Source organism: Penicillium daleae (assembly GCF_028827525.1).
Source record: "Penicillium daleae strain IBT 16125 chromosome Unknown utg000008l_segment0_segment0, whole genome shotgun sequence".
Taxonomy (NCBI): Eukaryota; Fungi; Ascomycota; class Eurotiomycetes; order Eurotiales; family Aspergillaceae; genus Penicillium; species Penicillium daleae.
This window is the reverse complement of record NW_026623156.1, coordinates 7,011,743-7,024,686: the sequence shown is the minus strand read 5'-3', so window position 1 is coordinate 7,024,686 and position 12,944 is coordinate 7,011,743. Positions and strand designations below refer to the sequence as shown.

The window sequence follows — 12,944 nt, the reverse complement described above, 5'->3', positions numbered from 1 at the left end:
CACCCTTCTGTTAGGCATAAACTTCTGACTCAATGTTGAAAATGCCGACGACAGTGGTGGTCACGGAGCCATTAGGCATCGCTGACAAGTTTTCCATTGCGTGGCGTATCCCTTTACTGGGTCGGACTTACCCCTGTCCTTCGATTTGAAGAATTCAAGTACAGACTACTAACTTCTCGTGTACAGTCTTCCGTTGCACGGCCAGGTTTATTGCATTATACCTATCGCATGGTGAAGCTTCTAAGCTTCATTGGCGTCAAAAGCTTGCGCTTGCCTATCTTCAAGCATCTCGAGTCACCTTGACGCGCAAGCAACAGGCCCAAAACCGCAAGCGTTTGACTGGCCCTAGAATTCAAGAATACTGTCGCAGGCATAGATTAAAACACAGAGCTATAACGGTTCATGGTGCGACATTTTCCAATGAGCGCAGAATCCCAGACCCTGTACTACATTTCGTTACAGCCCCTGTGCCACAACCAGGCGGACCGACCATATTCTACTCACACGGCGGTGGCTACCACAACCCAATAAAAGCAGAAGGACATGTTCCATTCGCACTACAATGTGGATCGGCTTGTAAAGCCCAACAAGTTGTGTTTTTGGAGTATTCTCTCAGCCCTGAGCACCCGTACCCATGCCAGCTCGTCCAGGCCGTGGCTGGCTTAAGGCATCTTCTTGAGCAAGAGGCGATCCCAACGGAGAGCATCATCCTCGGCGGCGATAGCGCAGGCGGCCACTTGACAGCGAGTTTATTAACGCATATTACTCATCCATCTCCATATGCGCCTCCAATTGATCTCCGTGGTGGTCAATTCAAAGCCGTTCTCCTGGTATCCCCTTGGATGGCGATGTCAGAGGAGCAGATTAGCGTCCTTCCGCAAGCGCATGACGATTTCTTAACACGGGAGAGTGTTGTTCGATTTTGGGATATGTTCAGACCCGGATTGAACGAAGTATGGAGCAATCGATGCGACACTCGGGACACGGTCGCGGTGTGGAAGAGGCTGTTTCCTAGTGGGCATGATCATGCGATATCTCACAAAGCAATGCTAGCCGTGGGGACTTTGGAAGTCCTTTATGAATCTTGCATGGGCTTTGGGCTTGACATTGGCTTTGATTGTGTGTATGTCGACAGCCCAGCAGGTCTTGACTCGGTGAGGGAGACGGATTTGGTTCTTGCCGTTGTTCCGGGCGAGGCTCATGTCCAGCCTGCTCTGGACAGTGCACTCGGGTACTACGATGGAATGATGATGAAGGCGATTTTCAACTTTCTGAGATCTTGTTAGGAATTGATCAAAGGTCATATTCGTGTCATTCGGGCGTGAGAATCTTGCGCGTAACTTCACCTGGGATGGTAAATAGCAATGATGTCATCGACAGAGCCAATCGGGTATCAAGAATAGCGTCAATAAGCAGTCAGCTTATGAACAGCTTATGAATTTGAACCCGCCTTACTTAATGTTTTTCACTCTTACCGAGGCATTTTAGAGGGCAGAGAAGAAGCTAAGTACCCGTCGGTCTAAAGTCATCCCGGTGAATGGGCTTCCATCGTCTCGTATCCGGAGTTCGTCCAAATAGAACAGAATTGGAACTTGTACCATAATTCCACCCCATAACAAGTGGGACGCTCCACAAACAGAAGAATATCCGATTATTCATCTTTGTTAATAATTGAAACTAACTTTGCTGTAGAGACTTCTCCATCTCGATACTCGGCTAATCGGACAGAGCCTGTCTGGAACGGCACCTTCTTCAGGGATCCACCAGCTTACCGCTGAACCAAAACTTCGTCATTGCTCACGGAGACAACTCCAACTTCGGAAGACGATTTGTAAGATTAACTCTGTCCCTTTTCTTTCGAACTTTAAATCTAGATTGAAGACTGTCAGGTCTATATAATTACCCCTGGGCCCTCCATTATCAACTTTCCCCCACCAAACTTACCCTCAACATTCCATCATCATGACCACCCAAAAAGCTATCATTGTCATTGAGCCCAAGAAGGACGGTCTGGTTGCCGACCGGGCCATTCCTGCTCTTCGGGATGACTACATTCTGGTCAAAAACGTCAGCGTCGGCTTGAACCCAACTGACTGGAAGCACGTCGCCTACCTTTCTCCCCCAGGTGTGCTAGTTGGATGCGACTACGCAGGCGTGGTCGAAGCCGTTGGCAAGGATGTGAAGAAACCATTCAAGAAGGGAGACCGCGTCTGTGGCTTCGTTCACGGTGGTAATTCCGTTCAGCCTGAAGACGGTGCTTTTGCTGAGTACATCGTTGCCAAGGGCGACGTGCAGATGAAGATTCCGGACAACTTGAGCTTCCAGGAGGCCGCTACCCTGGGCGTTGGTATCGTTACTGTTGGCCAGGGTCTTTACCAGAGTCTGAAGTTGGCTCTGCCTACCGAGCCTATCAAGGAAAACACGCCAATTCTCATCTATGGTGGTTCGACTGCCACCGGTACCCTGGCTATCCAATTCGCCAAGCTGTCCGGCTACAAGGTGTTGACCACCTGCTCCCCACACAACTTTGACCTTGTGACCAGCCTGGGCGCAGATGCTGTCTTTGACTACAAGGATCCTCAATCTGCCGCCCTGATCCGCAAGGAAACCGACAACAACCTGAAGCTCGTCTTCGACTGCATTGCTCTCGAATCGAGCGCCAAGTTCTGCGAGGCAGCCATTTCTACTGAGGGTGGTGAATACAGCGCTCTGTTGAATGTCAAGGTCGAGCGTGACAATGTCAACAGTCGCTTCACTCTTGGCTACACTTCCGTTGGTGAGGCTTTCAAGTTTGGAGATATTCCATTCCCTGCCAAGCCGGAGGATAAGGCTTATACCGAGATGTTTGTTCCCATCGCGGAGGATCTTCTGGCTCAAGGAAAGGTCAAGGTTCACCGACCCAAGGTCGGCAAGGACGGATTGAAGGGTGTTTTGGAGGGACTGCAGCTGTTGAAGGAGGATAAGGTTAGCGGAGAGAAGCTGGTTTATAATGTCTCCGAGACTCCTTAAAGGTACTCATAGACTAACAATAATACGAATCAAAGGGACTCGATAATCCCAAACTTATACCAATCCTTTGAAATACTCTATTGAATTCTCAACCGGTGCCGTTAGAAGTTTAAAATTAATTGTCTAAGAGGGAACCCCTAGCATCATCCTCTAGCCCATGTTCAGGATTTGTCTTCAATGAATAATGCCCCTCATTTTCCACTCTTTCTGGTTTCCTGGCTTGAGTTTATACCAACGCACCATCTTCGATTATCTCCGATGCTCGAGAAATTAATCGAAGGGCAACAGCGATGATCAAGCTCTCAATGGGCCTTGGCTATTCCACACTTTCCGTATGAGGTTTAACCCCCACTGGTAGCGCATATGCCTAGGCATTCTTCAGATTTACCGGCAGGTCAATTAGAATCCTCATTGTCACCCCACATCATCTTATTGGGTTTAGTCTCCGCAAAAAGACAGCCATCGATAACATCCACACCCAATTGCTTAAGAATCAAGAATCTGAGTATAAGATATAAATGGGAGGAATTTGGGCAAAAAAACATGAGTCCAGTTAGTTCAATTTCTTCTCTATCTCTATCCTCAAAACTTTGACACTATGCCTTTCGCTTATAAGAAGGTCCTGATCATTGGTGCCACCTCCGGCATTGGACAGGCGCTGGCTACCAAACTCGTTCAGAATGGAGCGCAGGTGATCATTTCGGGACGACGAAAGGACAACCTGGACTTATTTGCACAGCGTCATGGTACCGATAAGGTTAAGACCAAGGTCTTCGATATTATGCAATTGGAACAGGTGAGTTTTGCATTTTACAGAGTGAAATCGCTGCTTAAAACGCAAACACTAAACAGTACACTGTAGATCCCTCAATTCGCATCCGAGATAATCGCTGAAAACCCGGACCTTGATTGCGTTTTCGTCAACTCAGGAATTCAGCGACCCTTTGACTTTTCGCAACCCGAATCCGTGGATCTGGAAATTTTCGACCAGGAGCTGATCACAAACTATACCTCGGCCGTGCGTCTCGCAAAGGCTTTCATTCCACACCTTCAAAAGCAAACTACCCAAACCGCTCTCGCATTCACTACTTCCCAAATGGCCCTTGTCCCAATGATGCGCTGTCCGAACTATGGCGCTTCCAAGGCAGCATTGCATCATTTCGTGCTCGCGCTGCGGACGCAGTTGCAGAGTGGTCCCGGTAATGTGAAGGTTTTGGAGATTTATCCACCAGCTGTGCAGACTGAGTTGCACGATGCCAAGCATCAACCTGATCTGAAAGAAGGCCATCTTATTGGAATACCTCTTCAGGAGTTCATTGACGAGGTCTGGACTCGGCTATCGGAAGGGGAAGATCAGATTGCCGTTGGGTCGGCGAAGGACATTTTCAATCAGTTCGAGATAAAGAGACAGGAGATTTATCAGCAGATGACAGAGATGTTGTCGGGCTTGATTAAGCAGTTCCTGCGGTAGATTTTGATCTGCTGCCTGGACAGTGACCATAGTCAAGCACAGCAATAGCAAAGTTTGCCAACCATTTCCCTAACGGGGTGTAGCGTCCTTGGGAGTCTGTTGCAACATAATCATTGTACCAGATTTCCATCTTCATGTTGCCATGTAGGGTTCTGTTGGAGGATATGATATTCCCGAAACATCCTTGCCTTTACAGGCAGCCAAGATCAATGCACCAAAATTGCCAATATCATGAACACTGCCTCTCTCCATGGCATCCGAATATTCATGTAGAGAGATCATCGAATCACAGGACTGGGAATCCAGCTCATCCCAGACATGATCAGGACTATCATCCCAAAGAGCCGTACGGACATCGAATGGCAATGCATCCACAAAGGGTGTACGAACGGAGTAATTCCTTGTGTTCAGCGAATATGCACTTCGGAGCATCAAGCTCACAATAATGGTTCGCCGAACACTTTCTGCCAGAAGCCATGCGTGCCGTCGGGTAAGAGTCGAAGGCAATTGGATAGGTGCTTGTTCCCACAATCTCTTGGCTACACTCTCCATATGACCGATGCTTTCAGAGTAGTGGCTTGATGGGTCCGGGTTTAGAGCCAGGATACATTGAATCAGGACCAAGGCTTGTGAGCAACCGAGGAGTTCAGTAAATGTGGAAGAGTGAGAAATATGGCGGTAAATTTCGTCTGACTTGATCCGAAGTAATTGGAGAATATCACCGGTATCCCGCTGGTGCCCACATTGGGAGTAAAAAGTGCAGAGCAGGTGGGTATCTGTGATGGCAGTCGGGAGACCGGATGTGTAAATATCCGGATGTATAAAGTCTGTTTTCTGTGTTTTCACAAAAGCTCTTGGATATTCTCGCAGTCCGTTGACGAGGAAGCGGATGGCAGCTTGGTCGTATTCTTTCACAATCTCCAGTCGCAACGGAGCGCGTATCTGATAAGACAAGTCTTCCGCTCGGCGATTATGCGTGACCTTCTTTTCTGAACTTCTTCGAATACCAATCGTACCAGTCAAAGGAGCATTCACGTATTCACAATCACATCCTCGGCTCAGATATCGGCTGCATTTGGGCCAGTGCTGGTCGCACCGCCGTTTGCTCTTGATGCAGGCTTGACAAGATCGGCGTAGAGTCACCTTTTTCGGTATACCAGGAGACATTGAGTATGTGTAGCTCCAACGTCCCGTAAATAAAAGGTCGCAGTTATCTTGGGAGTCGCGGAAGAGAGATCATTACGCCGCTGGCAACCGCCTCACCACATATAGGTCATGTGATTTATGCAGCTATTCTTGGCTTTGGGGTTATCCCGATTGAATCAAGGTTCTTACCTACTTCCCCGTCCTATCTGAAGTGACTCCCAAGTTCGGTCAGAATCAGTTCGGCTGTGAGCATGACTTTTGGAGGCAACACGACCCTACAAGCGTGTGTCCTTTTCCACAGTCTATCAATCTATCTCGCGATCGGATACCACAATTTATTTCAAAATTCCAAGCCTGTGCCCTGTTGAACAATTTAGGGGCGGTAAATAAACAATATCTTAGAAAAAGTAACTTGATCCATATTCCAAGTGATGTGGAAAACTTGCCATTCTTCCAGTCCCCGATTACATGTTGAATTAATCGGGGCGTTCCAGTTACCATCACTTCAACTCCACACTTGCATTGGCACTCATCGACATTGGTGTCGGTGTGTTTAATCCAGCCCGAGTCTCCGCATCTTCCAAAGTGAGAATAGCATTCTTACCACTCCCAATACCAAATGCGCGCTTAACAGCCTTCCAGCTTTCGACACAGAACAAGTACGTCACCGTGCAACCAAACACAACGCCCCATTCCCACGTAATGGCGTGATGCTTGAAAACAAGCTGGTTCACAACTGGAAGGTAGATCACGGGGAAGGCAATTACAAACCCGGCCAAGACAGCCCAGAACAAGAAGCGGTTTTGCCAGAGCGTGGGGAAGATGGAGAGCCGTTGGGGGAATCGGATGGGATCCATGTTGAATAAGGATCGTGAGAAATTTTTCACTTCCCATGCCGTGACGAGTAAAAGGAAAGTCAGAGTTGCGTATGTTGTGGCGCGTGCTCGGAAGACAGTGTCGCAGGTTGGATTGTAGCCCTGGTTACATCCGTCACCTAGATCTGAGGTACCAGTTCCTGCGGCGTAGATGACACACACGAATGCGACTAGGCATAAGGAACCCATGAAGGTTCCGTATATCATCTTGTCAACGATGAGCTCGCGTGTGAATACTCCGACGCGCAGATCATGGGGCGGGCGATACATGATATCTGGTTGAGACTCCTCGAGACCTAGTCCAACAGCTAGGAACGAGGATGTCACCAAGTTTGCCCAGAGAATCTCAAGTGGAGAGAGTGGAAACACAGAATCTCCCCCAGTATCCTTGAATGCGAGAGCGATGAGAAGCAGAATCACTTGCGCAATGTTGGAAATGAGCAAATGCATGAGAAACTAAAATTACATTTTAGCCATTTTTGGTGATGCAAGGGTGGTAATCCTACCTTCTGGATATTGTCAAACAATCTTCGTCCCTCTTCAACTGCCTTGACAATTGACGAAAAGTTGTCATCCGTGAGAACCATATCAGCAGCCTCTTTGGCCACGTCACTGCCGTTTTTCCCCATAGCAATGCCAACATCTGCTCTCCTCAGGGCAGGTGAATCGTTGACTCCATCACCAGTCATCACACAAAAGGCTTGACGACGATGCATTGCTTCAACCATGCGAACCTTGGTTGCAGGACTACAACGTGCAATGACCAAAGGCAATTCTTCAATCTGGTCAACTTCTTCATCCGTCAACTTGTCAAACTCATCCGCAGCCATGACTAGATGTCTTGATTTTGCAATCGCCGCGACCCGATCGAGGATTCCGACTTCGGAGGCGATTGCCGTTGCTGTCTTGATATGATCGCCTGTCAACATGTGGACTGTAATGCCTGCCATCTGGCATTTGCGCACCGCGGCTGCTGTCTCAATTCGAGGAGGATCGTAAAGTCCAACAAGGCCACCGAATTGTAAATTCGATTCAGCGGCACTTCGTGGGGATACTTCTTTATCATCGTCGATGGATGATCTTTTGTAGGCGATGCAGAGAACACGGAGGCCATCTCCTGCCATTCTGTCCGCAGTTTCACGAATGAGACGTCGCTGGTCATCGGAAATCGACAGCGAGGGAATAATCGCTTCAGGTGCTCCCTTTGTGTAGGTCTCATTCGCCTTTTCCACAGGATTCCGATACACAACTGTCATTTTCTTGATCGCCGAGTCAAAGGGATACTCGGTATGCAGCTGAATCCCACGTTGGGTCATCACGGCGCTCTTGCCAAAATCGAAGCGCATGGCAAGGATATGCAGGGCTATCTCGGTGGGCTCACCGACAGCCGTCCAAACATTATTGTCATGATGCACCGTTGATAGGTTGCAGAGTGAAATAGAAGAGAGAAAGGTATGCAGAGCCGGGTGCTGGTCGACAGGGTAATCCGATTTCCAATCAATCTCGTCCAAATGAACGACTCCGCTGGTCGGGTCATATGGATCCGTCGTCTGGCGAACCGACAATGTTCCTGCCCCGGGGATCCACGCAGAACGAGCGATCATCTTGCCCTGGGTCAAAGTTCCAGTTTTATCAGAGCAGATATTTGTAACACCACCGACGGCTTCCAAACATTGCAGTTTTCGCACAATGACATTTCCCCTAGCCATAGCCTTTGTGCCCACGGCGATCGTGATCGTAAGCACTGCGATCAATGATTCCGGAATCACGGCCACCGCTACACAGATTCCGTATATCAAGACTTCGCCTTGGACGTCCCACAGATTGACTGAGAAGACAATGATGGCCAGTAAAATCGCAAGAGCGAACAGCAGTAGGGCAAATTTGCTCAACTTGACCTGTAACGGAGTACCAACCAGGCCTAGGATCTTCGCTCCTGAGGACTTAAGACGCTGCCATGCCCGCGCAGTTGCGCTTCCGTCGCAAGAACGGCCATTCTCTTGAAGCAATTGTGCAATTTTTCCGACCTCCGTATTCATGCCCGTGGCAACCACAACTCCCGTTGCACGACCCTGAGTAGTGCTGCATCCAGAATATGCCATGTTTGTGCGATCGCCGATGGGGATGTCCAGGGATACCAGTGTAGTATTGGGTGTTTTGAGGACGGGCAGAGACTCGCCCGTGAGAAGGGCTTCGTCCATGGAAGCGTTCATTCCCTCGAAGAGTCGTAGATCTGCGGGTACAATGTCCCCAACTGCCAATCGTACTATGTCCCCAACCACCAAGGACTCGGCCTTGACGGTATTCACTCGGCCGTCTCGGATGACTTTGCATACTGGTGCTGAGAGTCGGTGCAGCGACAGGATGGTTTTTTCTGCTCGGTAGTCTTGAAAGAAGCTAGTTATAGCGTTAGGTATGTCCTCCTCAAGGGAGCGCGTTATGGTAACTTACCCCACAACGATGTTCAGGAGGATCACTGCTGTTATGACTCCACCTTCGATGTAATCATTGATTCCGAAGGACAGGGCCATGGTTATGAGTAGAACCTGAGGATATTAGCAACCACTGCATGACTGTAAAAAACAATGGTAAAGCATACTATGGTCAAGCTGTTAGACACCTGCCTTAACAGTATCCCCCAGATGGCGATGCCCTTGACTTCTTGGACGGAATTAGGTCCATCTCTCTCGAGGCGCTCGTTGGCTTCTGCATTGGACAGTCCATGGCTGTTGAAAAGCGCACTTTGTTAGGTACAAAAAGGAGGCCGTGCAATGATGAGCTACACACTTGAGGTCTGTTTGTAGGAGCTCAGCGATTCTAGCTGGCTCCAGAAGATGGGTATTCCTAATCTGGTCTTCAAGGCTTTGCAAGGGCTCGGGTGATGCGTGCAGGTCAGCGCTGGAGGGCAGACTGTGAATGGTCGGCGCCCGCGTTGGCTTTTCATTGACGTTACAGGGCTCAAAGCTTAGGGTCGCAGTTCCCTGTGAATTTGAAGTGTACTCCCTTAGGGCACATATAGGAGGCTCTGTCGATTCCTCGACATCAGGAAGCGTCTCTATGCCCATTCAAGTATAGATAGAGGGAAAGGGGAAGGGGAGGGAGGAGAAAAGAACAGCAGACAAAGTCAAAGAAAGCTTTCTTATTCTCGCGAATCAACTAACAACCAGCCAAAAAAACCCCGTGTTACCAGGAGGCGGAAGTCTATTCCAGATGTGTTAATATGAGAGGAGAGTTGAAAGAAATAGCACCTAGGATATTTGTATGACGATCTTTCGGTCTCCTTAGTTTCATCGAGAAGAGGGAGAAAGATCAGGTCGTGATGCGGGGCATTACTTGTCACATCTTCGAGCCACGATGTATCTCCAAGCGGATGCTTGGCTGCTCTGATCCGGAACCATCGCTTGCGACGATGTTGGTTGGCAATGCACCAAACAGTCTTGGGGCCAAGCCTAAGCCAATGCATGATTGGATGTGCGGGATGCTGGTGGCTTTCCCTGGCGTGGGCGGTGCTGACCATCCCTGTCTATCTCCAGCCACCTCTGGCTACCTCGATGATAAGTTGCTGCTCTTATCACTTCATGCCTGCAGTTGCCAGTTTGGGGTTATATGGTATCAAGTCATCAAGAGTCTCCGGTGTCAGACGACAATTTACAACCAGTTAAGCTCTTGTTTGTTGGTGTCGTTGGCCAAGAACCCGTGGTTCATGGTTCCGGAGACTCCATGCTTGCATTTACTTGTACACTTTGCCAACCTTTTGCAGTGCCACGTTCCAAGATCTGGGCACGTTAGAAATCCTGTCTCGTGGTCGGGTTTGCTGGTAATTAGTTTCTCGGCAACCGCTCCCGCATGCGACCAGTTATCACTAGGATTACGAGTTCATCATAGACTGCCTGCGCAATAATAGAGTAATAACCTGTGAAGAAGACCCTGGTAATCAAGGACCAACTCGACAGGAGTTTACTCGAGCACGAGAAGTCCAGAGGGCCGAGATGGTTAGCTGACGAGAAAGGTATCGAGCTGACATCCACGGAGTTCCGAAGGCAAATCACTATACTTGGACAGTTCTCGTCAGCACCAGCAACAACACCAAAGCTAGACCTATAGACTCACTTGCAGATTCAAGATAGCGCATACTTACTATCCAAAAAATTAGAAGCACCGAATCATTCATTCCCATCAAGAGAAAAACCGATGTTTAGGCAGAACTTCGAGGCAGTGGTGTCAATACAAAGACAGGGCTCGCGGCCAATCAGCGAGTGGCCCGCATGGTCGATAAAAAAATCGCTGGAGCTCCAGCGCCGTCGACTCTCCAACACCACCCACTCATTTGCAAACCTCCACCACTCTCTCTATCCTCTGTACCACACAAAATGACCGGTCCTACTGCATCCCTTTCACACTTGAGCCGCGCCGACGGTTCGGCATCCTTCAAATGCCCGACCACTGGCTACAATGTGTTGGGTTCCGTCAATGCACCCATCGAGCTCCCAGCTCGCCGTGACGCCCTGAAACCCGAAGAAGCCACCGTTGAGGTCTTTGTTAAGCCTGGAAATACTACTGCTGGAGTCGGGGAGCGATATGTGGAGGGCATCCTCCGGACGATGCTGCAAAAGGTGATCCTCGGGCGCGAGCGTGGATTCCCTCGCCGCGGTGTGGTCATCACGCTTGCGATCCTCGGCGGCGACGCGGTGGAGCGCGGCGACTCGGTAGGTTTCTCGGTTCTTGAGGCCATGTGAAAGAAAGTGAAGCCGCTAACATTAAAATCATTACAGTATCTTACTCTCCTCCCGGCTCTCCTCCAAACCTCCCTGCTCACCTTGCTCTCCGCTGGTGTCCCCATGTCCATGACCTTTTCCACTGCATTGTTGGCTGTAACCAAGTCGGGCGACATCATCAGCGATCCCTCTCCCGTCGACGCAAAGACAGCCTCGTCTCTGCACGTGCTGGCGTTCTCACCCAAGGGCCACCTTCTACTCAACGAGAGCCAGGGTCGATTCGATTTCGATACGTGGGAATCAGTCCGAGAGCGCGCATACTCTAGCTGCCGAGGTGCTGTCATCACCGGATCTGACGGAGATATTGCAATGGGCGAGGAGGGTGAGGATAGTCGTGCTGAGGACTTTATCCGCGAGACAGTGGAGGACCATCTGCACCGCGACTATGCCTGGAAGATCGACTCTGCTTGAAACAACAGTCGAATCATCGCGCGGAGAGGATATACATTTCGGATATACATTTCGGATGCCTGCAGATCTCGCACTTCAGCCGGCTGGCCGTCATCCGTCCTCTGCTTACTGTGCTCAAGCCTGCAACAACCCCGGCAGAGCCTCTTCGTCTTCCGTATCCAGGCAACGAGGCTGGGGTGACTTTGGTGGCTACACGTCACGCTCAGTCAAGGCCACTATCACCTGATTGTCACTACATGTACGAGGGGCTTTTCCGAGCATCGAGATCCGACATGCCAGTGTCTCTGCTCCCCTGGCTCCGTCGTGCCTAGATAAACGTGGAGGTCTCGGTTAACGCTACCGATAGCGGGGTCAATCTTGCTGGAACAGTACACGAGAGAGAGGCACGCCATGCGATCCAACCGTCAACAGAAGACCGGGTCATGGAGACCAAACTTGGTCTCGGATGAGGAAGCGAGTGCTCAAGCCTTCCGCCTCGAGGCTGCACTGGTACCAATGGGGTCATTACGGTGCGGCCAACGCGGGGGACGACTTAAATAGAAATATCGATGCATGCAATTACTGCAATGAGCCTCGTGCTGCTCCTTCTTCCCTTATCGAATGCGTGAAAGTAGGCAACTGTACACCTAGGAAAATGTGGAGATAGCTTCATGCTACCCTATACTGTAAGACTTCCAAGGATCATACAGCAAGTCGAAAGCCAAAAGCCATGGAGCAATAATAGGGTTCCTTCCGGTAGTCCATGATAGGTATGCCTCGAGCGTTGGTCCAAGGCTAGTTATTAATATCAAGATAGTGTCATCAAGTTCGGCGATAAAGTCGCAATTCTTCCGACCGCTCACCTCCCCGGACTTGAAAAATGGTCAGGAAATTTGTCCACCCCCCTCCAAGTGGATTCGATTATCCGCGGCAGATTCTCTCCATCATCTCCGGTGGTCGGCACCTGGTCTTCTTTTTCCACCTCCAACTTAAGACTGTTACTCGCTCTTCTTCCAGTTCCTGATATTTGACGCTGTGCAACCCCCTTCCCCCCCTCTTCCAGACACCAAATTCAACTCGAATTTGTACTTGTGCCCCACCGATCGGAGCACTCCTTCCCCAAGTTTATCCGGCACAACCAGTGATCCCTGTCGGCAGATCTCACACGGAGGAACCACACGGTGGAAGACGGTGGAAACCACCTTCCCAAAACCGGGCTCGAGGCCTGCGCGACCCACGGCCCTTGACAGCCAGAATTGGCTTGGTCTCTTGCGCTGT

The 12,944-nt window shown here is 49.9% G+C and overlaps 6 protein-coding genes across 6 annotated transcripts; 4 read left to right on the top strand and 2 right to left on the bottom strand.

The window, feature by feature from the left end:
- Positions 1–32: 32 nt before the first annotated feature.
- Positions 33–1,286, top strand: N7458_011019 (alpha/beta hydrolase; the record flags this gene model as incomplete). Its single annotated transcript, XM_056914401.1, has 2 exons — positions 33–120; positions 187–1,286. 2 exons carry the CDS (start codon positions 33–35, stop codon positions 1,284–1,286), a joined length of 1,188 nt encoding a protein of 395 aa, XP_056763250.1.
- Positions 1,287–1,962: 676 nt separating this feature from the next.
- N7458_011018 (zinc-binding alcohol dehydrogenase family protein) lies at positions 1,963–3,009 on the top strand (the record flags this gene model as incomplete). The annotated part of the gene is made up of 1 exon (XM_056914400.1): positions 1,963–3,009. One exon carries the CDS (start codon positions 1,963–1,965, stop codon positions 3,007–3,009), a length of 1,047 nt encoding a protein of 348 aa, XP_056763249.1.
- A 598-nt stretch (positions 3,010–3,607) lies between these two features.
- Positions 3,608–4,480, top strand: N7458_011017 (putative short-chain dehydrogenase/oxidoreductase; the record flags this gene model as incomplete). Its single annotated transcript, XM_056914399.1, has 2 exons — positions 3,608–3,805; positions 3,872–4,480. The coding sequence occupies 2 exons, from the start codon at positions 3,608–3,610 to the stop codon at positions 4,478–4,480; spliced, it is 807 nt and encodes a 268-aa protein (XP_056763248.1).
- Positions 4,481–4,612: 132 nt separating this feature from the next.
- On the bottom strand, positions 4,613–5,647 carry N7458_011016 (Zn(II)2Cys6 transcription factor domain-containing protein; the record flags this gene model as incomplete). The annotated part of the gene is made up of 1 exon (XM_056914398.1): positions 4,613–5,647. The coding sequence occupies one exon, from the start codon at positions 5,645–5,647 to the stop codon at positions 4,613–4,615; it is 1,035 nt and encodes a 344-aa protein (XP_056763247.1).
- A 479-nt stretch (positions 5,648–6,126) lies between these two features.
- On the bottom strand, positions 6,127–9,566 carry N7458_011015 (putative potassium/sodium P-type ATPase; the record flags this gene model as incomplete). The annotated part of the gene is made up of 5 exons (XM_056914397.1): positions 6,127–6,957; positions 7,008–8,898; positions 8,953–9,047; positions 9,101–9,227; positions 9,289–9,566. The coding sequence occupies 5 exons, from the start codon at positions 9,564–9,566 to the stop codon at positions 6,127–6,129; spliced, it is 3,222 nt and encodes a 1,073-aa protein (XP_056763246.1).
- A 1,305-nt stretch (positions 9,567–10,871) lies between these two features.
- On the top strand, positions 10,872–11,687 carry N7458_011014 (putative exosome complex subunit Rrp46; the record flags this gene model as incomplete). Its single annotated transcript, XM_056914396.1, has 2 exons — positions 10,872–11,207; positions 11,274–11,687. 2 exons carry the CDS (start codon positions 10,872–10,874, stop codon positions 11,685–11,687), a joined length of 750 nt encoding a protein of 249 aa, XP_056763245.1.
- Between the last annotated feature and the right edge of the window lie 1,257 nt (positions 11,688–12,944).